This window comes from Mycteria americana, chromosome 6, assembly GCF_035582795.1.
Source record: "Mycteria americana isolate JAX WOST 10 ecotype Jacksonville Zoo and Gardens chromosome 6, USCA_MyAme_1.0, whole genome shotgun sequence".
Lineage (NCBI taxonomy): Eukaryota > Metazoa > Chordata > Aves > Ciconiiformes > Ciconiidae > Mycteria > Mycteria americana.
The window spans coordinates 68,232,191-68,256,588 of record NC_134370.1 but is presented as its reverse complement, the minus strand read 5'-3'; the positions used below and the strand labels follow the sequence as shown (position 1 = coordinate 68,256,588).

General features: G+C 40.8%; 1 protein-coding gene across 10 annotated transcripts in view; it reads left to right on the top strand.

Annotated features, from left to right (window-relative positions):
* Window positions 1-24,398, top strand: part of MEGF11 (multiple EGF like domains 11) — a 293,459-nt gene that overhangs the window by 172,988 nt on the left and 96,073 nt on the right. For all 10 annotated transcript variants that reach the window (XR_012776302.1, XR_012776303.1, XM_075506381.1 and 7 more), the window contains exons 7-9: window positions 12,404-12,650; window positions 14,321-14,441; window positions 19,703-19,839. Coding sequence is in view for 8 of the 10 variants with exons in the window: in XM_075506381.1 (XP_075362496.1) it covers window positions 12,404-12,650; window positions 14,321-14,441; window positions 19,703-19,839 (505 nt within the window). In the remaining 2 variants the exon portion in view is untranslated. The remainder of the gene's footprint in view (window positions 1-12,403; window positions 12,651-14,320; window positions 14,442-19,702; window positions 19,840-24,398) is intronic.

Sequence of the window (24,398 nt, the reverse complement as noted above, 5' to 3'; positions counted from 1 at the left end):
TGATGAGGAAAATCCAGTCAGGAAAGAACCCTTTCAAAAACAACAACATTCTGCAGATATCCTTAAATATTTAAAGGGCGAGCTATATTTAGTAAATTCTTCCAAAGGGGGAGGGGGAGATGAACGGATGCTAATTTCCTGTGTCATCAGATTTGTGTATGTGTGTCAGCAGCATTCCTAAATCACCGTCTACTACATAATCACCATCTACACAAGCATCAGGCGGTGTTCAACATTTCCCTGGGTGGTTCCTGTTTATCAGCAAGGAAAACGGTCTGCTTTGGGGTCATGTCATTCTCTTCTCATTGATTATTTAATATTTGGTGTGTGCATGCAGTGTTTGCTCTGCTCAGATATTCAGCAGTGAGCAGAGAACCTTGCTTAGCAAAGGAAACATGAAAGCTGTGGCATCGATGTCATTTTCCAGATGGCACTAACTTAACCCACGATGGCCAGCCCCTACCAAAGACCTTTATAGTTAATAGAAAGAAATTCTCTGACTGTGAGGGGCACTGGATTGAGTCCAAGATGCTTGTGATGGGTGCCACACAGCATGATCAGTGGACAATTTTGATGATGGTCTTGTCTGAAAACCTCTCTTTTCTCCTGTGACGTTTTAAAATATAGCTCTACTGCCACCAGGAAAATGTAGAGATCTGAACCTTATAGGGAATCTGGCATTTAAAACCCTTAATGCACAGATGCTGTGTTCTCTTCCAGCAAAATCCCGTTTGCTTCCCCACTGCCATCCAGCCAGGAAGTCACGTATGTCTGTTTTGCTTTTTATTTTTCAGTGACAGTTGTCACTAAAAAAGAGAGAAATTAAATTAATCCAGAGAGAAAGCTGTTTCACATAGGCAGTTTCTCGGACTGCTAAAGTGAGACTGAACCTCCAAGAACTGCCACAGCAGAGCCGGGAACTTGAGCTGCTGTGTAAATTTTCCTGGTTTCTTTGAAGCTGACCCACTGATAATGCTGGAGGCACTAACACATTGTTTGTAAACAATGAGGAAAAAACATGTGGAGTGATGATTTACTGTTTTCTGCCTGCCTGACATCTGATTGCTTAATGCAGTAATCCACAATGGGTTGAAACTATTCCGAAAGCACTGGCTTCCATATGGTTGTGATTTTGTCAAAACATTTCAGTTCAGCAAACCCATAACCGATTGTGAGAATGAACAGTTTTGATCATCCGGTTTTTCAAAATGTAAAACAGTTTAAGAATTGTCTGTTTTTAACATCATAACAAAAAGTTTCATTTCCCAGTTTAGCGCAACTTCTGGTTTAGAAATTGGCATTAATTTATGCTTCTGTGAACAATGTTTGAACATGTTCAGAAGTCAAAATAAAATATCAAGGTTTAGACATCCAATCTCAATAATTTATGAGACAAGACTTTATCTTCCTACCTAGCTCTCTAGAATGAAACCAAAGCCCTACCAAGATGTAGAGGAAGCCATAGGGAGACAGGCAGTGGCGTCTTTATTTTCTGCTCAGCTCCTGAGGCTTGTGCATTTTGTCGCTGGCTGTGATGTGAGTATAAAGTGCTGGATCAGGTGGCGAGACCTGTGGCTGCTTTGCTCTCTCAGCATCAGCATCCTAAGCAAGTGGTGCAGCAGAGCTGCAGCAGTGTTGCAGTCTAAGGAGCTGCTTTAGGGACACCGGGATTTTGCTGCATAAAACTCTTTTGGTGCTGGGGTGTGTGTCCTCTGCCATCCACTACCCACTTAGAGCCATGCATGCTTTGACTCCTGGTATTTAAGCCACGCAGTATTTGTTTACTTCTCTGATTATCTCTTTATGAACAGAACATCCCACATATCAGTGCCTGAGTGATGTGAAAAGAGGGCGTAGTATTCTAGTATTTTAGTATTTTTACTTTTTTTTCCCCCAATAGTTTTGGACTTGCTATTTTCTGGTGGTAAATATAAGAAGGGTTTTGCAGAGACTGTTCGGAGTCTCACAATGTGGTTTTGATGAGTGAACATTCTAGTTTTTACTGGGTTACACAGGGCAAGACTTTTTAAAAAACTGTTTCTTTTTATGTGCCTGAAAGGGACATTACTATTAATGGTTTATAAGAGGAAGACAGCAGTGTACTTAAGATACCCTGAAGACATTAGGTGACGTTAAAGAGCCATGTGAAAATTCAAGTATGCCTAGAAGAAAAGAGAACAGCAAGTAGCTTGTGCGAATACCTGCACATAGCTTTTTGTAAGCCTTTGAACTGTTTTAGACATAAAAGACAACCCCATTTCAAAGACCACCAGGCCTTCTGCTGCTCTAATTCTCTCCCAAAGTCTTAGGTAACAGAATTCACACTTGAGAAGATAAGATTTTTTCCTAGATTCAGTTACTGGGGCAGAACATCCTTTAAGCTGATATTATTTGGCTGAAAAGCAGTGCACAGGTAGTAGAGGTTAGGATGGGATCGTGGCAAAGGGGAAGAAGCAGTTCTTTTTACTCTACAGCTACACTGTTGGAAATAAAGCAAGTCCCACAATCCACAGTGTTTACTTTGGGTTTCAATATCAATGCAATAAAATAAATTGCTTATTGACCACCTTAAAAATGACTGATGAGTCAGTACTGTGTGTTATGTTATGCATGAGGGATGTGCTTATACGTCCCCTTGAAGGTGAATCTTTACGGTATAATTTGAAGCTGGCTAGCTAGCTGTAGCATTTCTTCCATATGCTTATCTTGATAGTACCATTTTATCCACTGATCAGCCAATCTTTTTGCTCATGTCAATTTGCATGCTGACCTATGCAGTCGAAGGTGAAGGGACTCATACATCCCTGCATGTGAGTGGGAATGAGAAGGAACATGCTCTCTAACGCTTGCTATTTTAGTGACAAGAAGCTTTTCTTCTTTAAGCACTGCTTTAACTGCAAATAAAGGTATATTGCATATCTGGCAAAACATCAGCAGGGTGACCTTCCGATGCTCGGTTTATGTGCTGTGAAAAATAAAGAGCTGAGCACATCTCCCTGAGAGCTTTGCCAAATGGGGTTGATCCCACTCGATCCTATGCAGTTAACACCACTCTGCAGTCACAGAAGGTGGAAAGGTGACTTCAGTGGTCTGATCAGATTACTTTCAGCATAGTAGATTCCTCAGGTGATGGACAATGTTCTCCTGCCCAGTTGCAGGGAACTTGATGAGGATGTGACTGAAGGGCATCCAGCATGGCTAGCCTACTGCAGTTGCCAGACTGGCCCTATGGATCTGCTCTAAACTGTATCAGAGTCAACTGGCATTAACAAACTGAGAAGGGGAAGAGGGTTTGTTTCTGCTCCCACAACTCTGCCTTGCTAAGCACTCAGCTAAAGACCATAAACTGTTTAGAATAGCAAGTAGCTGTACGTAGATACTTGCACATAGCTTTTTATATGCCTTTGAACTGTTTCACACCAGGCACAGATGTTGTATCAATAGCTCCTAATCTCCAGTGACAAAGGCCTCTCTATTTCTGCGTAGTTTTCTTTGAATCTCCTTAGAACAATGGTGCTCTGGCGGCCTCTCCAACACTTCATTGTTGAAGGATGCTTGGTCTCTTCCTCTATACCTGTCCTGCCGTGTTTTAGGCATATCCAAATGTGTTTCTACCCCTTCCTGCAGGCAAAACTGGTAGTTCTTCTGTGCAGAGGCATTACAGGAAAATTTCATGATACAGTCAATGAAAACACCTAAAGTCCATTATAGAGGTTGAGAGAGAGAGAAAGAGAAGGTTTTACCCAGTTGGAAGACAGAATTTGGAAGTAAGTTACTTGCAGATCTTATTATTACAATCCCATCCTAGACAATAATAATGAAGTATTGATGGAAGTTTTGCCAGAGCAAAGACTGCTGGGTTTCATACAGAGGAAAGATAGTATCTTCATTTAGTTTTATTAGGCTCTTGATACTCTGCCCATGTATTTTTTAATTCACCACAGTAAAATTCTAATTAAAGAACAGACTTTGCCTCCCATTAATATGACACTAAAAAAACATTTTAAAGAATGCAGCATCTTCTCTAAAAAAATTATAATGAGAAGACAAGCCGCCAGTGTTGTATAGAATGTTGTCACTCCCTTATGAAGCGTTTCATGATTTTAAACTCCTTGTAACATCTAGAGTGTCAGTAGAGTTAAAGGCTCATTAAACTGAGCGGTAATTTCTACAAAAAGAAATAGGAAATATTATCAGATTTTTTTTGTGTTCTAATTTTCACTTCTTTTGAAGCCTCTGTCAAAATAGCTCATGATGGAAATTCTGAAAACACAACACTTTGATATCTGTCAGGAGTAGAAGTTGTTTCTCCCATTTTGCTGCTTCCAAAATATATTGAGTTCATTACAGGATTTGACGAGGCTGACATCCAAATACTAAACTTTTCTTTGACTTAAAGTGATTTTGTTTTCATTTATCCAAAATAAAAATGTACAACTAGGTAACTGTTCTAAGCATTCTACAGAATACTGTAGGAATGTTCTTTAAACAAGGATTACTTTGGAAAGAAAATGTTTCCTCAGAGGACACTAAATAAACTGCAGGGTCTCTAAAGTGCTGTGATTGAATTAGGTACCACATGTTGGAGAGTCAGTGACTAATGAGATCATCATCTGAGATTAAATCATGACCTAAATCAGCCACATGTTTCTTATCTGATTCAGACAATGAACTTCAGAGAGAATCAGTACAATCTTTCTTGAAGGATGAAAAGCTGTTCCCCTGTCTCTAAGAGAAAAACAAACAAACACAAAATCAGATTAATTTCCTCCTGTGAGTAATAATCTATCCATTTTGGGAAAAATCGGCTGATGTTCCCTTCCCATCTTTTCCCTTCTATCTGATGAAGACTGATCTATAAACTTGGAAAATGAGATTGACTGCAAGTTCTGCCAGCCTCAGATTAACCTCAGGTTTTTGCCACTTGGGTGGATACTTTCACAAATGCATATTTACATATGCAAAGGAGATTCTCTGGGCAGTCTTAGAGACATAAACATTGAGACTGGCATTTTCTTCATTAGAGTTGGGTATGCTGTGACTAAAAGTCTGGCATTGGAGATAAAAATGCTAGCGCATACACCGTTGCACAGAAACCCATGTTTAGGAACCTTAAGGCTGCAAAGCTACAAGCTCAGAAGACAGAAAATACCAGGGCATGTAAACGATAGCCTGTGCTCACATAATTAAAGAAAATATCATAATTCATAGGCTCAAGTACTGAATTACTGCTGCGCTTCCAACCTTTAATCTGACATTTTCTTATTTTTGTGACATCAACTTCATAAGTCAAATGCCTTATTTACGTGTGATGTTCCCTGGTTCGTTTGTTTGTTTTTCCGTTCGTTTGTTTGTTTTTCCTTAAAAAGCAAATGGAGAATATGAAAAATCCCTTCAAGAATGTCATCAAGCTGGTATACAGACGGCTCATCAGCATGGACCAGAACAAACCTCTGACATGTGGGTAATGGCCTAAGAGTGGAAGGCTGTCACCCGCTCTGTGGACCACTTACTACATGGAGATTAAACAGCCAGTGGCCCATGGCTGCTACTAGGAACAATTGTAAGAGAAGTCCTGCTAAGCCCTTGAAGCCTTTAATTGCAGATTGCTTTTAATACAGATGAAATCTTTGAGGAATGTAGGTAATGAATTATCCAGAGGTGGCACTGAGTGTCTGCAAATTGCATTTTTTATGGTTTGATCAGGTACAGGTAGATTTTCACTGGGGGCACGTTGAGCACACCCCTGGGTGTGCGACAGTGCTCTGCCAGATTTCAAGCTATTGCTCTGTACATGGAAGGCGTCCCAGCTTGTCGGTGAAAAGGATATAAAAATGTACTTCAACAAGCAAAAACGACTGCTTTAGCTTACTGATTTAAGCTAAAACTCCCTTTCCTCTATTCCTTAAACCAACAGACTAAGTGAGCCTGAAACTGAAACTGGAGGTGGTAAATTCTACATAACAGAGAAGTTGTCAGGGACTGGACAAAACATCGTACAGTGGAAAATGAACAATGCTACCAACTATCTGCCTGTGATGCAGTTCAGATAATCTAAATTATATTTGAAGCAGGATTATTTATTAAAATCTATTGTTAACTTCATTGTCCCCCAAGAAAGTATTTATTTACAGAAATCCAACCGATTTGTTGCTTTGACAGATAGGACCTCTCTCGTTTGTGAGACCTGAGCAAGACTTGTCGCGTGGTAGATTATCGGTATCTTGATACGGTTATGAAGAAGAAAATTAGCTGCAGTCTGAGCAGTGTGGCCAAATCTGCCTGTACCCACTAATGCGTCTGTTGTATGGATGAGGTTTCTTCATTTGGAAATCACAGAATTAGAATGTTGGTCTCTACGCATTTGTAAGAACATTTTTGAAAGGAATTTCTGAAAATCTGGGTTATTTTGAGGACAGCCATGGTCCATAAACATGTGTTAGAAATTTCGAGGGTAAACAGTCTTATAAAATAAACAGGTATTTTGGGTTTAGAATTGAGCAGATCAGTGAGTGATTTTTCAATACACTGGCTCATGCCTTTTGAAGTGGGTTGGTATTACCTGCAGTGCCAGTACCTGAGGGACTCAGCGCTGCTCAGAGCCAAAGATGAAGTGGTGTGAACTGTCATTGTAAGGGGATTCCCTCTTCCTGGACCTTGTTTCAAACCTATTGCAGGCATGGCTTCTGTTTCCAAAGGTGTTGAACTGTGCCAAAATGAATCATGTTTGTACAGTGAGTAAACATCAACTCAATACAGGGACTATAATTTTCCTATTGGGCTAAGTGCGGGGAATAAAAAGCTAATTGATTATTTTAAATTTTTATTCATTACATCCAGGCATATGTTTTAGCTTTTGCTGTTTCTTTTCCTGCTTTGCGTTAGCTGGGCCAACCACTTAAAACCCAGTCAGATTCCAAAACTGAATTAGACCAGAAAAACCCCACCCGGAGTTCAGGCTGCATTTCACCTTAATTGGTATTCATATAATCATTCTACAGCAATACAGTTATATTAAGGGGAGAACCTAGACCTAATTTCAAAATAAATTCTAAAATAATCTATCTTAAACTATGCCCTCCTAGATTTAGTAAGTTAATTTTATTTCCTGTTTGCATTTTTTAAAGGCTAGTATCTCATTTAAACATTTCAAACTGAATTTGGAAATGTTCCAGAATACTGATTATTGACTATGAGCTACATTCTGTGCTCTAGCAAATTTGCAGAAAGTTCCTTTAAAGCGTGGATTAATTGAAGATCACCATCAGCCAAATATGGTCCTGAGTTCTTAGGCTAAGAAAATCAACCAGTTGATTTTCTTCATCTGTGCCTTCTGCAGGATGTTTATGAATGTCCCACTGACTTTGCACACCTAGAATACAGGACTGGTCACTAGCTATAAAAAGAGACATGCAGGCTTATGCTAATGAGAACAAAATAAGCATAGATCTTAAGACCACAGATTCTCGTGCTGGTGCGATAGAAGATGCTGTGTTCATATTAATAGTGTGTCTGTGCAGGGGTGGAAAACACGGGAAGAGCACTTTTCACTCTCTCTTGTTGGGATAAGTCACTCGATAAATATCGTCCCTTCCTTGGGAGTCCTTTTATTTATCTGCTAAATTTTCAAACTTGTGTGTTTGCTTCATCTTTGTCCGCCTTGTGCTCCTGCACTAAATACTGGGTAGTTCTATTGACCCAGAACACAGCAATTCACTAGTCACTCCTAGAGGGGAAAACAGCCATTTGGGAGCAAAGCAGCACTTCCAATGTGTCCTCCTTGTGTATTTAACAGGACAGAATTGGTAGCAGGATGTCATGCACAACTATAGCGGCAGATATGCAGAGCCTGCTGTAATTAGCCCTCACTTCAACAAGCCACTTAGGTTTCAGGGTGGGGGTAGGGATGCAGAGAGGAAAAAACCACTTTTGCCGTATCTAGCAAGCTTTCCGTGGAGGGATGAATCTTTCACCTGTCATACTACCATATGCAGACAACTGTAATTATGCTTAGGCACCCAGCATCATCCTTTACAGAGTTATATTCATTTTTATTGGTGGCAATTAATCTCTAGTCATATTTTCAAAGGAGAAAAAGTGAGTAAGTTAGCACGTTTGCCAAGGAATGTTGGCACGTGACCTGAAATATGGCAGCTCCCTTTAATGTAGCATCTCCCAAGAGAGCGCTAGCTATTTCAGACTCATCTCTCATGGTATTGACATCCACACATGCAGTCTAAAGGGAGCATTTGTACCTCCCTGACATCACCGCTCTCAGGTTGCTTTTCTTATTGATGGTATAGTTAAAGACTCTGTATCATTTTGACATTTTTAATGGCATTTTTAATGGCATATGCATTTACAGTGTAGCTCTTGTGTAAGCTTTAATCAGCTTTCTGTTCACATGTTGTTGCTGTTATTATTTATCTCTATTATGGTAACACATAGAGGCTATCAAGAGCAGGATTAAACTGTGCTAGGCTTGGATTGTATTTTAAAATGGCCTCTGGGCCCATAGGAGAAGTGGTACTGACGATCCTGAAGTGCAGCGGGCTTCCGTGGCTCTGAGACTGCTTTGCCCTGTATCTCAGAAACTGGAATCATTATCACACACCAGCTAGGATTTGCCACGCTGATGTATATAGAAAAAATATGTCTTGGTTGCTGAAGTCTTTGGTTTCTTCTGTTTTTTAATTTTCTAACTGGAACTATAAGATCCCAGTCCCATAGCTAGTTATGCACTTGAATAGTCTCACACACGAGTAGTCCAATTGAGCTCAGTGGAATTACTTGTATGAATAAGTACTTGGATTTAGCTTATCAACTCTGTATCTGCCTACCTTTGTAAAGGTACACAAGTTACCATGGTGCAGATCTATGACTTATCACAATATAAATATCACATAATGTCCCAATGAGATCTCATAGGTAAAGAATTTACTTGCAACTCCACAGACTCTCACTGCAATATGGGAGTTAAAGGAAAGGGGAAAAGAAAACCAACAGGAATTTATAAACTTTGAGCAAAAATATCTTATTTTCATGTGAGATTACTGCAGTGTAAAATCAGGTGAGGATGATATTTCATTATCACAAACTTTACACTAACACATTGCCAATGAATTTCACTCCATTCCCTTTGCAATTAATCAGCAGTGGATGAATTGATACTGCATTAAATGGCTCTGCTCATTGTGACATATATAGGGCTTGAACTGATAGCTAAAAGCAGAAAATCTTTGCCGTCTGAGGTAAAGACTTAAACCTAGAAGAGGCCAACTTGTCATTGTGTATATATGATCCCATCACTAGAGAGACAACAGGATGTTCACCTTGGTTATACACACATACTATTACTCGGGTTTCAGACCATTTAGAGAACTGTAGTCAAAACCTGCTTGTAGTTTTAGGAACATGAAAAGGAGCCTAACAAGTGCAAAGGCTGTATCAGGCATTGTAAATGAGACCCGGTACAAGCCCCATCTATTTGTAATTCTATTTTTTTCTGTGTCTTCCATGAGCATTCAGATGTACTTTAATCCTCATTTTTATGTCTTCTCCCTAATAAATCCCCATGAAATTCACATTCTTAGTAGCTATCTGGTATGCCAAGCTGTTTTATTTCATGGATAATTAAAACATTTTGGCTAGCTACTTTGGGCTAAACATACTGAATGTTACAATGTGTGCTCACTGATGCCTTGTACTTAGAAGCCTTTGGAAAAATCTAACTGCCAGCTGGTTTCCTGGTCACTGCAGGCTTCTTTTATCATCCAGATTTGGTTTTTTACGATTTTACAGCCAATTAGAGGAATTTCTGCTCTTTACTTCAGCATTTTGCTCTTCTCTTTGGCTAGATAGTAGAGTGAACTTTGGTACAGGGAGAAAGCAAGCAGGTGACCAAATATAAATAGTAAATAAGTGTTCAAATAAGATTGATTTACATAAAAGGAGTTGTGTTTGGGGCAGACACTGTAAATGTGAAACAAGATGCTTGAGCTGATGATGGGAAATGGTTTTCCCTTCCTATAAAAGGTTTGCTTTCTCCTTCACTTTCTTTCAAACGGAAAAACACAAACCAAGCAGAGAGAGCTGATGATTGGAGCACTCATCTGAGACACGGAAGACCAAGGATATAAGTCACATCTTCTAATGAGTGTTATTTATTCATATTAAGCAAATTAATTGCAGCTGGAATTATATCAGCCCAGAGCAACTCACAGTCTGGCAGTCCAGGCTTTAATGTAAGTGTGGTAAGGTAAGAATCAAGTCCCTGAAGCAAGTAGGGTTAAGTTTGATTCCTGCGTTCCACTTCCCCATGCAAAGGCCTATCGGCTCTGCTTGTGTGGTTCAGATTGTACCCTTTGTGGAGGTGCAGAGTGGCATCCCTTGATGTTCAAGTTCTGCGGAAAACAAATCAGTGTTTCTGGAACGGAAATTGCTGGGAAACTCCATCAGCTCCAGCAGATTTGCTCCCTGCCCCAGAAGGCTTACAGAGTCTTAGCAAGTGTCTATGTGAAATAAAGATAGATCATCTCTTTCCACAGATTCTCAGTAATAATTTAAGACTTATAAAGAGTAAGATTTTGTTTGCTTGGCTCCCAGCGGTGTTAGTGCGGAACTATCATCCCTGTTCACAGCTGTGGGAAAAATGAAGCAAAGCAATAAAATATCTTGTGTGAGGCACAAGCAGGATTATGCACAGGGGTATGTTGCACACTCTGCTTTCTGCAGGACACGAAACCATCTCTCTCTGCGCGTGCATCCCGTAAGACCCTGCAGATCCTTCCGGAGACCCTGGAATTGTCTTCTCATGGCTTTATTTTGGCCTTTAACACTCTTGCTCAAGGAACACGAATTTGTAAATTGGTAATCAGTAATGCTGGTTGAGTAAAGTCTCTTTCTCTTCTTTTTCTGTTGAATAGCCTCAGACTGACTAATGCGTATCCCACTTCTCAAGGAAAAGGACAAAAAGATTGCCAAAATTAACTGCTAGATATAGTTGTTTGGTGTGGGTTTATAGCCATGTGCCATAGAAGGGGAGAGCTATGAAATTTCTAGGACAAGAACTTCAGTCTTAAGTGGGCTTTACATTTACCTTGCTAAGTCTGGAAACAGAGATCCGGGCCTCAGAAGCAGCAAGTGTCACCTGGGGATACGTTTGCAAATGAAAGAGTTTGTGAAGACAGCTCTGTTGCTGGGATTACACACTCGTTTCCTGCACGGCAGTGGATTTTACACGAGCAGAAGAGTAGTTGGTATAACTGAAACCAGCTCTGGGAGCACAGCCAACTGTACCTGGAAAATAATCTGTAACTGTGTCTTTACCAGGGATTTTGCCAGCAACTCTATTCTGAATAGAATGATGATTTTCTTCACCCTTGACATAGCTATATTGAAAAGCTACTAAGCACAGGGTAGGACTACTGAAGAAATCCTTGTTTTTCTGCTGACCATTTACTGAGGAAACCTTAACCTCTGGGTGTTTGCTTTGAGCTCTCTGTTTAGTATGCGTACATCTTAAACAGGTGTTTTGCAGGGTGATTGCTGTTTCTATAGCAAATCAGGATCAAGTTGTTTCTGTAATGCTGACTTCCCTCTCTCATCCTGCATATGGTCCACAAACAAGGAGAAGGGATCAGGCAGGATTGTCATGTGAAGGGTTCTCACTGTGCTTTAATGCATTCTGTAGGCAACCTTCCCTCTGTGTCAATGGCCATAGGGTTTGGGGCCCTTCTGTAATGCTAGTACATACTGTTACTAGCATAGAAATTACCTGACATACACACTCCATACCTTCATCCCTAAGCCTGGTTTAAGCAGCCTCATGAAATCCCATCTCCAGTGTTACTTTCTTCCCTACCATCTCTTTACTCCAGAAAAAAACGAAACAAAAACAAAAACAACAAAAAAAACAACAAAAAAAGCAACACCATAGGAGAAAGCCTTCTCTGGATAATCGTATTTATTATCTTATGGGAACAGTGCAAAGAAACAATATTTGATGACATTATTAAATCTAAAGAATTTGCTTGGCAACACTACCTGCCATTAACTACACTGCAGCCAGAATGAGATCCTCTGCATCTAATTCCACTATAAATTCATTCCTTCCAGCTATCTAAGAGCACTAAGAAACAGGATATTAAAAGATTTAGGTCCTGATCCAATAAGGGTGTTAAGTCCTCAAATTTAGGTACATAACTAGTGCTGTTGTCTCCTTGCATGCTAAAGTAGATTGCTGGATCAGGGGGGTAGTTTTAGAAAGTTTGAGGGCCTTTCAGAAAGTTCCTGGTATTAACAGTGCCTCTGCCTGCTTGCCAACCTGAGCATAAGAGGCTGAGATGAGATGCTTGCGATGCACTTTCCTAATCATCTCGGTAAATGACTGTATGTTTTCCAGGTTGTGATAGCGAGCACTGGGGACCTCACTGCAGCAACCGCTGCCAGTGTCAGAATGAGGCTCTCTGCAACCCCATCACGGGTGCCTGCGTCTGCGCAGATGGGTACCGAGGATGGCGCTGTGAAGAGCTCTGTGACCCCGGGAGCTACGGCAAGGGCTGCCAGTTTAAATGCCAATGTCACAACGGAGCTACCTGCGACCATAAAACGGGAGAATGTCACTGTGCTCCCGGATACACGGGGGTATTGTAAGTTCAATGATAGGTGTATTTTACTCCGCATCATTTAACAGCCTTGCTTTGACCGCCTTTAATGCAATGAGTAATTGGCAAAATTTACCCAACTGCTATACTATACACTTTCCTTTGTAGAAATCAGGTAACAAAATTTCAGAGAAACTAAATAAAGGAAGTCTCTTTCACTGCTAATTATACCTGTCTGCATAATAAAATAAAATTTAGTCCTAAAGTGAACTTAAAAATCCATTATATTTTCCAGCTTGTACAACAACTGTACCTGTTCCTAATTTCAGTATGTGAATACAATCCAAATTACAGTTGAGTTTTTATGAGCAATTGGACATTCAACTCATTAGCAGTCCAGTGCAGTATCAAATGGGACTTACCATCCCCAATTTATTTGACTTTCAATCTAACTGAGGAAGCATTACTGTTAACTATATCAGCTTACTATCTAGGGGGTAAATTTTTAGCATAGTGAGCAGGGATTTAGCGGTGTGACTCCTATTAACTTTAACGAGAATCATGTAGCTAAATCCCCATCCACCACACTGAAAGTTTACCAGTAGGATTCACAAAATCTGCATATTAATTTTAGGGCAGCAAGCAATAGTTCCTTGTTTAAAATTGCCCACAGTGTAACATCAGTTCTCATTAGAGATCTTTCAGTAGTTTCAGAAGTAATTATGTTTTTCAAAATTATTTAAGGGGAAAAGAGAATTTAGTCACTGAATTTGGTTGGAGATCTATTACAGGTGACTTAATACTTTTGCTGTCTAATATTATTTGTTGACCTGCATGAGGGGGAAGATAAAAAATAAAGATAATATTAACCCTCATACATAAGTGATATGCCTTTTGAATATTTTATTTTGTACCTGATTTCCTCATAGACTTGTGACCTCAGTCCTGGAAGCACTCACTGTTAAAGACTCTGCTTACTATTAGGAGTGGTCCCACTGACATTAGTATGTCATTTCTCAGCAGTAAGTACTTGCAGGGCCAACCACCGATATGTTGTATGAACATCCTCATCAGAGGATAGTCACTTAGGGGAAGAACCTACTGTAGTTTCAGAACCTGGGATTAGAGAAAGAAGCAATACTGAAAAGCACCAATGTGCAAATGCAGGAGACTCTGGTTTTTGCAGGGACTAGCCTTACGCTGGCCCCCCATGAGTACTGAGAGACCCAACAACCTTAAATAGCCTTTAAAAGATGCTGAGCTCTTACCAGTCCATTATACACTGCAAATGTTAACATTTAGTAGTGACTGGAGAAATTTCAAGCATTTTAATCCCATCCTTTTATTCTATTTGCAGCTTCTTTTATTGCCATGTCACATAATTCACATTGAGGGCTTCATCCTGCAACTCTTACTTTCCTGGGCTATTTTAACAGATATGAGTTGTCCTGTTGAGATGGGTGGAATTTGGTACGTGCATAAAGATTACACGCATGCATCAGCCTTACAGGACTGGATCCATGGCACATAAATAACCCCAGAAGAAATAAAAGAAATCTTGGCTAATTGGTAATGCCAGCTGAGGCTTACTGAGGTTTCATAATTTGCATAAGGACTCCCATGATGAACTGTGTTGTGGATTTTCCTCATTTACTATTTTCTGTAAGTTCTTTTAAATGATCTCTTTGGTTTTTGTTTCTTCTCTCTCCACAAAGGTGTGAAGAGCGCTGTCCCCCAGGCAGTCATGGAGCTCAGTGTGAATTGCGCTGCCCTTGCCAGAACGGGGGAGTCTGCCACCACATCACTGGAGAGTGCTCCTGTCCTCCTGGATGGATGGTGCGTGGCTTGTTCATACTCATCCCTCACTGAGAGGTTGGAATAGGAAGTTAAATTTTCACTGTCTCAGCAGATGCCTTCCCTGTGTGCTTGTGATGTGTATCTGCTATTTCTTGTCACGAGGCTCTAGCAATTCTGAAACTGGGACCACCTTTGTTATGTATGCACAGCACTTACACGGACAGGCCACCAGTCGATGACTGGCAGCTACCATCATAGTGTTAAACAAACAACAGTAAACCAAGCAGTGACTACTCATTACACTTCTGTGTGGGAAAAGAGGCAAAAAAATTGTCTCTGAATTACAGTTCTTCGAATATTCCTTGCGCCCTTAGACACTGCCCTCACACGGGACAGAATGCTCAAAGTCCAGCTCAACATTGTCAAAAGCACTGTCCTGTTTCCCCTTCAGGAGAGAGGGAGAGGGAGAAGCCAGGGGGAATTCAGTGGCTCAGGCAGTCATTAAAGCAGGACTATACATAGGACACAGAGACCAGTTCAGTGTCCTGTCCTTACTCAGGCATAATTCCCATTGATTGCAATAGATTTGCTTGCATCAGGGGTTGCACTGGAGAGAGCAAATTGCCCTAACCTTTCATCCTTTGTGTCAAGAAAGCAAGGCCAAACATTTTACGAGTCCTCAACTTTATCAATAATGTAATAATTAACTCTCTTGGGGTTTGCCAAGTCTCACAGGTCTACATACCATTTAGCTGTACTAGATTTCCTGGCATTTTTCCTGTATCTGACAATTAGGCTCTTGGCAATCTTGCTGGATTTTGATGCATACAAGTACTGTGACTTTTTATTTTAGTACGTGGAAGACCCTGAAGATCATCATACAACTATGGCTTCTGATGTGGACCTTATACCTGTTGAAACATTTAAGGGCTGAGAGAGAGATGTTTATGTTCCTTTAGATTAGTACAGCAAATGCTGCCTCCATTTGATCACACAGCTGCTTTTAGTTAAAAAGTACCAACCATGAGATTCTGGTGGCTATCAGGCAGCCACATGGGAGAAGAACATTGCTGCCCATAATTTTTGGTGGAAGCTGTGTACGGAAAATCTCTCTTTAGCCAGAGAGTTAGAGTGTCTCTAACTTGGCCAGTCATGGCAAAGGTGGTGATGATGTTACTCCATTTCAAATGACGAAGCAGGCAAAACTTTTCAGAAACTTGAGTATGGCACCTTACCCTCAACTGGCATTCAGTGGAGACAAAGAAAAGGTTCTTTCCTAAAGACTACTGGAGCTAAAGCATAAAGGAAGCAATTCAAATATTTTTGAGGGCCTCTCAGTCCATTCTGGCACTACCCCTAAGAAGTGATCAAAAAAGTGATTAACATAAAAATATTACTTTTAGGGCATTTTTTTCACCTCCCCTTATCTTCTGCATGCTAAGAGTTGTTTTGTTGTACTCTTCCTTACCTGTATTTTGTCAGGAGTTTTCTCTTTTTTTGCAAAGTTAAAAAATCACTAAAGAGATGTAAGAATATCAGAATAGAGCCGGAAGTTTTTAGAGGTCTTTTAGGATGCAGCATAGACCCTAAAGAAGAACCACAGTGCTGGGGCTGCACAACATCTGTGGTCACGTATTCTGGCCCACTTCTGCCCTGTTCCTTATAGCTTGGAGATTCTTCTCTGCATTTTTAGTTGCCCAGAGAGACTTTCCTGAAAACTGTCTTGTTGGCTGCTCTGTCCCCAGAGAAACCCTAGACTTAACAATTGATGTTTGAAACAAGCATAACTGAAAATTGAAGAGAGATCAAGTATTCTAGGGAAAGAAACTGAAATTATAAGTAAAAGCACTCAGCCTGTAAATGTTGAGATTTTAAGTATAAAGGGTCTCTCCAGGGTTTTAATGAAAAGCTGGTAATTCAGTACACAGAGAGAGAAAAAAATACTTTTTCGTGCTATATTTTTAACTCTTGGTGGTTGGAATGGTTTGGGAAGTGAGACATGAGTGGGCTGTAAACGAGCAAGTGAGATGGGATTGGTAGACAGCATTCATTTTATTTCACACCATGGATAGTCTTTCTTTGACATCAGGAATTTTACTTGCTGATTTTGAGGCTCGAGACTGCACGTATGTATTGAATATACCATCATGTTGGAAGGAGACAATTCTCCCTGGATTTATACAAGTGCAAACCCACTTGGATTTTATTGCTGCTGGATGAGCTGAGACTTTTATCCTTTCCTACGGTAGGCTTATTAACAGCAGCTCAGCTCCCTTAGGGGCTTGGTTGCCTGTGGGATATGCAAGGGGAGGCAATAAGTTGAATAGGAGGAAATTCTAGGGTTCTTAGGTTCTTCCTTGGATCTGCCATCTTCAAAGCCTGCTTCTTTTATTACTTGTAATATTTCTTTCCTCCTGCTTCCTCCCGGCCAGTGCAGACTCTCCCAGAAGCACAACAAGTTATACAAACTGTGTCCTGTGAGGTTTCACTGTCCCTTGGGGTTTTCACCAAGAGGGTGATGGCTAACAGCACATACTGTTGAACTAAACAAAATGTGGCTTCCAGCATACTACAATGTTGGGCTTTTTCCACTTCTGTGTCTTTGCGGCTGTGGGAGTTAGTGGGTGGCTGCTTTAGGGTCTCATTAACAATTTACAGGTTTAATTCTATACATCTTTCTCATTTGCAGTATTAAATTTGCCAAGCACTCTCAGGAAGTGGGGAGAGAAGTTAAATTTATCATTTACAATGCTTCTCAGAAACTCTTTTGAAGGACTAGATCTCTGTGCTCAGGAAAGCAGCAATCTTTCCTTACATGACAGAACATTTGTCACTGGCAACACACCCTGTTTGGTCCCTGATCCCATTCCCAAGGCTCTGCATCATGGTGCCATGTTAATACAACACATTCTGCTCATCAGTTCTTTCTCATTGCCTCTGGGCTTTATGAAGCAAGTACAATTTGTGGTTTTGTCTATTTTTCTTTCTGTTGTGGATTTTAAACATGGGGGGGTGTGAGAAAATGGAGCAGAAAAAAAATCTTTTCTATACTACAAAATGGTAATACTATAGCAAACAATGTAAAAGGCAGAAACTGATGAGATCAGGGCCTTAAAAAAGGTGCTGATGGGGTGAACTTTACTGATTAGATGTATAAGCAGCAGAAAACGTTGGTCTGACATTTGATCCTCCAGAGAGAGATGTTTTGGATTCCCTTAGTACATATTAATGTAAAAAGTATGCCTAAAGATTCTCTTGGCTCTGGGGGGATGCATCACAGAGTATTGCTTTCTCATCATTTGTTGATAGAAATCCTGTTCCTTTTGAGTCTTGAAGAGAGAAAGTATTTATTATCAAGATAAATGGATACTTACATTTTCTGATATATAGTGTTGTGTATTACTCAAGTCCAGAGACACCGTTTTTTTAACACTGTAATCTGAATGTTCTTGAACTGAGGCCAACCTGTCTATTGTACAGCCAAGGAGCCACCTATCACTGGTTAGGAAAGGCCTGAAGTATCTGTTTTATGATTACATTGAAGAACAGCCTCTCCACTTCGGGGCTGTTGATATTGCTAAACTTCCCAGACTGTTGAGCGAGAACCCCAAGGAGTGAAAGCAGCCATTATGTTCCTATTTGATGTTTTGTCTAATATGTGCCTTGTTCAAAACTCAGAGCCCCTGAGGTTTGGTTAGGGAAATAAGACTTCTGAGAGATTAAAACAAAATAATAATGGGGACAGAAAACCACCATTTCTGTCAAACACTGTGCACTGTGCATGGCACTGGCAGCAGCACCACTTGCTACAATTGCCAAACATATTCCATTATAGGACCCCATCTTCAGATCACAGCACTGCCAGACTTGTTTTGGCTGAAGGTACTCAGGTGGATGCCAGCCTCAGATTTTATATTTGCTCACATAAAAAACCATTCATACAACTTCTAAGAAAGTCTAGGGAAATCCTTGTGAGGCCCTGATACTTGGCAGGGGACATTATGTGATACTTCAGGGAAAACCACCTGAGTTTGGCAGATAAATTCTCCAAAGACACAACCCATGGTAAGCATTCTCTGCCTTGGGGCTGAACAGCTCGAACAAGGTTTGCCCAGCAATTGCTTTTCCTGATGAGCAGTACTGGGTACACAACCAAGAATAACAGTCTGTCTTTTCTTCACTTTCAGGGATGGTTAAGCAGGGAGGGGAAGAAGGAAACAACTCAGAGATGGAGCTTTGGGTCCAGATGAAGGAGAGGACTAAAAGGCAGTCTGCAACAAGGATGTGGGGTAGACTGGAATAAAGAGGCAGGAGAGCAGAGGGCTGGGAGCATAAAATGGGGGAAGGAGGTAGTCACCGAGATGTGGAGTTGAGGCGGGTCAGGGACTGAGATATGGCTCCAAGATTGGAGATAAGGAGCTGGGAGGATGTTGCGTGATTAATCTAGCCCAGTGTTCAGGGATTAGGCAGATATTCCACTGCAAAATCACTTCTTCTGGCCAAAAGGCTGCTGCACTTCTGATGTGGAGAGTCAAATTGCTTCTATGTCATCACCGGTGGCTTTCTGCAACTATCCCAGTCTGTTGTTCCCATCGTGCCTCCTCCATGGCTTAGACAAAGCACTGGCAGATGCCATTCTGTGCTGCTTGAAGAGATGAGTGTGGGGGCAGAATGAGAGTAGAGGGAATGAAGTAGGTAGGATCTGAAGAGTAGTAGAGGACTTCTCCAGCAGTTGGATTTGGTCTTCTTCGTGGCTGGATGAAGTGGGGCTGTCTGAACAGGGGAGATCATCACAGACTATCACAACTCGCAGAACTTATCCTTCCAGTGCAGTCTTTCCAACAATCCCCCTCTTCCCAAATGTTCACTTTGTGACACTTACCAGGGTAGGTCCAACAACTTTTCTGACTCTCTATTACGCAAAAAAACCCACCAGCACATATGCAGCTTTGTAGCCTTCTCTGGTTGCCTTTAACCTCTCCCAAGCCTTCCTGCATCTATTCAAGGGGCAGTGAATATCCTGCAACTCCGGCTTCAGTTTACGGGGGAGATCCAAAGAAGAGAATTATCAGTAACTATACAGTGGCAAGAAAAATCTCTTCTGGAGATAGGATAGACAGGCATTTACTCTGGCAGCAGAATTTTGAGGCTGTCTTTAGCCCACCTTAAATAGAAAAAATATTGCCGCTACATTTAGATCTAGTTTTAGCAAGAAGGACAATAAAAATCCAAGCTGCGTATAGAAATTTATTGCATTATGAATGTTGACTGAAATATTGCTCTTTCTGCAACCTTACCAGGGACTGGTGTGTGCACAGCCATGTCCTCCTGGAACATTTGGAATTAACTGCAGCCAGGACTGCCCATGCCACAACGGAGGACACTGTGATCCCGTGACAGGAAAATGCATCTGTACAGCTGGCTATATAGGAGACAGGTAAAAATCGAACCCCCAAAGCCTTTAGTTGTAACCATGAATTGGCAATATTTATATCCCTTCTAGGACAATCTTATTCTCTGAAAAATGGTGTTATGTTTCTATTGCTCCAATTAGGTTCATCCTTCTGAATCAGTTCAAGCATTATAAATGCAGCAATGTTATTACTTTTTATTGGCAATGCTCTCCATTTACAGATTTTTTAATATAACTTTTAAAATTTAATGGATTAAATTTAATTTAGATATTTACAGTGATAAATTTAATAGAAAGCATTACATGTTTACAAGATATGTAAATGAACTATATTTATACAAATTAATATCCTCAAGAGTAAGCAATGCAGCAGTTTAATGTTTCCTTCAGCCCCTCTGTGCTGCTGCAGCACTGATCCATCTCAGACACCAACAAAAGGTGATAAATCCTCAAAATTTATAAACGAGAGCCTTCACCCATAAATCGATCAGAAGGTGATAATATTGCTTTAAAAAGGTGTCGTGGATTCAGCAAAACGACTACACAGCAAAGTCGAGGTGGGATTGTAACACGTGTTGGCTTAGCCCTCCAGCTAACCCTGCCAGCAGGGCTAACAGTGGTGGGGAAGCTGCAGTTAGCAAGCTTTCATATGCAGTTTTCACTAGGGGTTGGACTGTGTCACCAGGGTTTCCAGAGACCGTGGGCACAGCTCACTAGTGGACGCTATGCTAAAGCTCTTTCTCCTATACCTTCCCTTTTTTTATTAGCTAGAAGCAGCTAATATCAGTATACTGACATATGCTACAATTACACTTTTATGCAGCAAAGCTCATTGGAATTTCTCATTTCTTGCTTCATTGTATAATCAGCAGGTCTTTATAGCACACAAACCGACCGACCTTCAACACTGTGGTGGGGTTCAGAAGGCTATGCTCTTTCCCATTAAATGTGGAAGTTCCTTGTTTCCATTTTATCGACAGCGGTAATTGGAGGGGGCTCTGGAGATTATGTCAGAATTTGCATCTGTTTGAATATGGTGGAAATACTAGTTATTTCAAATTAATTTAGTGGAAAAAACATCAGTGTGTCTCTCTTCCCCTATTCTCCATCTGGAGACAGTGATTTCAGCCATAGGGTACCATATAATTACTGTTGCTAACCAAAGCTTTCTCTGTCTCTCCTTTTGGAGACAATTTCACTAAAGGAAGCAACTGTGCAGCCTGCGCACTTATATTGGTGACCACACTTCAATCCCAAGCTGTCCCCAGTGCTGGCCATGCTCAGGAAGGCTGACAGAGGCCCTCTGTCTCTAGGTCTCCTCATTTGGTTGTTGCAGACCTCGATTGATTTCTGGCTGTAGGTGAATCAACAGTGTTAGAGCTGTTGGGAGCTCCCAGCCAGCAGCCTGCAGCTGAGCCAGCTTCTTTGCTCAGCTGCCAATATAGCCCCCAGCCGCAAGGGAGGACATGCAGCAGAAGAGCTGGCTCTGCTACCAGCATGTGGCACAGGGAAAGAACAGTAATGGAGATGCCGAACGGCAACACTTACACACTCCAGCAATAAGAGTACGGGAAGGACCCTTGGGGATGAGGAAAGGAGATGGCAAGCAGAAAGCAGAAGACCTAGTTCTGCCTGCTGTCAAAAGCAGAGGGGTTTGCTGCTGATCACCCTTAGAGCGGGGCTGGAGAAGGTGGCTTGGAGAGAGACTGAGCAGAGGAAGCACTACAGGGCAGACCTAACAGGAGTTCACAAGAATTGTCCTTGAGCAAAGGGAATCACAGAATCACAGACTCATATAGGTTGGAAAAGACCTTTAAGATCATCAAGTCCAACCGTAAACCTAACACTACCAAGACCAGCACTGGACCATGTCCCTAAGCACCTCATCCAAACATCTTTTAAATACTTCCAGGGATGGCGACTCAACCACTTCCCTGGGCAGCCTGTTCCAATGCTTGACAACCCTTTCAGTGAAATAAAATTTCCTAATATCCAGTCTAAACCTCCCCTGGCGCAACTTGAGGCCATTTCCTCTCGTCGGAGTGTGGGCTCTTCAGATCTGTACTTGGAGAAAAGTGAGAGAGATTTGGGCTCCAAAGAGAGATGATGCTTGGGAAGACAGAAGCAGGGAGGGAGAAAATAAGGCATGATCAGTTGGAAGAGGTGGAAAAGAAGCCAAGGGAAGGTCACATTGTGGACCTGTACCCAAGCAAAACCCTTAGGAATGGCTGGAGCCCCCTCCTGGAGCAGGGAAGTGAAAGATAGACACCGAGGGGAGAAGCAGAAGAGCAGAAATGCAGGCATGTGGAAGGACGAATGCGAACAGGAGAAAGTTAGGTAAACGGGCAGTTCGGAAAGCTTTTCTAGCAGCAGGGAAAAACTGCATTAGCCTAGAAATTCCCACCTTTCAAACGGGTTCTCAGAAGGTTAAAGCATGTTTATCTATCAGCCTTTAATCAGTCTTCAATAAGGGAGGTGAAACCTTAGGCCCATTATATTCAATTGGAGTTCTGGCTCTCACTTGTGCTAGGACAGCACGTTGCCTGTAATGGTTTGCTCTGAACAGGCACGCATACCCTTACCTTGCTGTTAACTACAGTTAGCTAATGGTAGATTGCCCATTGATTTCAGCGAGGGCAGGAGCAGGCACAAGGTCTTTAAGAAGTCTAAATTGCTTTGCTTGGTTATGTGTTCATACAGCATGGACAATGGGACAGATTAGTCAGCACCAATAGCTTAAAGTCTATTTTAATTTCTGGATCTCATGCAACTGTTGCAATGTTACAGTATAATTGCAAGTATAGCAGGAGAATGCTGCTGCACAACAAAATAGTGTTTTCCTTAAAATTTTACAAGGCACTGAAAAAATTTTCTTAATAAGAACAGATATTGTGAATAACAACAATAAAAATGAAAACACACTTCATCTACTATCATCTTTTTAAATTGTCAATAAGTCGTATATAATACTACAGTTCATCGTCTTGTGCAGAAGATAATAACATATTGTTAGATAAATATTTGTGGAGATGCAATGGTCATAAAGGTCTATGTAAGTGTAATTGCCACACTTTGTTCCCTACCTGTTTTCCAGGAAGTGGCACTGCACTAAATATCTAGGAAATTGGCAAGCACTATTAATAACTCCAGGAAGCTTTGTGCTCTGCTGAAATGACTGGATATGTCATGTAAATGTATGTTTTGCAAACTGGAAAGGAATAATAGCAGAAGCACAGTTAGAAGCTGAGGATGGGGCGTCTAAGAATTCAGTGGCTGACAGGAAAAGTGAACATACTCTTTTAGCTTTGCTTTCCACATTGCCATTAAACCTAAAGATTGAATCTTACCAGAATAAATACCACATTTGTTATAACAATATGAGCAGACTTGTTCTCTTGTTGTTGTGTTTGTACCTGTATCTTTTATCGACAGAATGGCAGTCTCCAGGTTAGTGCATTTTGGATGGCTTTTAATATTTGTCTGTGCTACATAAATGTGATCACTGTTTCAAAACAAACAAACAGAAAAGCCTAAAAAACTTCACAGCATTATTCCATGAAAAAAATTTGTCTGGAAAAAATATAGGTGTGTGGACTAAGTTCATCTGTTAAGCAGGCTGTCTTATGTTTAATATTTTGTGAAATTGCTTCCATTAATTCTACAGGTGACAGCCATATTATCCTATCCCAACCCAAATAATTATAGTACATATTAAAGTTCAGTGGATATTATAATACGAATCTCCCCAGATAGGCAGAAAGCAATGTAAATTAAACAAGAAACATAACTAGGGCTTAGCAGCTCATTTTGTAATTTAATTGAACAATGTATCTGGTTGTTAATGGTGCTATGGACACATTAGATTGATATGTTGCAAAGGAAAGATGTTTAAGTAGAAAGCTAATTCCTGCTGTGATTATTCTTATGTTCTAGAGGAGTCATTATTAGTATTCTTTGTATAAAATTCATTAGCAGTAGCTGCTTGATCTCCAAATAAATAAGTTGGTTAAATTGTTAGTAGAAAAAGGCTAATTATGTAAATGGATTAGGTCGTCAATATTTCATTTCCAGATGCTTTTCTCCCTGCTAGGTAATGCTTCATCTTCTATAAATATAGAATGATATAGTGCACTATTGACTAAGTATTCATCTCGTTGAGTACGGTGCTCTCCTGCTAACTAGTAGAGCTGTATACAGCAATGGAGACATAAGGCATCTTAATATGTTCTTCGTTGCATTTCATTTGCTTTAAGTCTTTCAGTCCTAATGTTACCCATTCTTTGCTGGTTATTTCCTTCGCAGCTGAACTACCCTGAGAGCAGCAAGGCTAGCAGCCAGTACCGCTGGTGATTCTCTGGGCAATTTCCCTTCCTTTTTGTCACAGGCTCCTCTCTCTTTGGGACTCATATGAACTCCTGAACTTGGATTGTGTAACTAGTAACTGTTTTGATGCTTGCTGCAATTAAATCACTAGCTAGGCCTTTTGCTTTGTTCATTTTTAGTAGAATGTGATAATCTGAAGCTGCAAAAGTAATGCTCTTCTTATATACTGACTGTGTTCATTGCAGTTTTGCCTGGCTTGC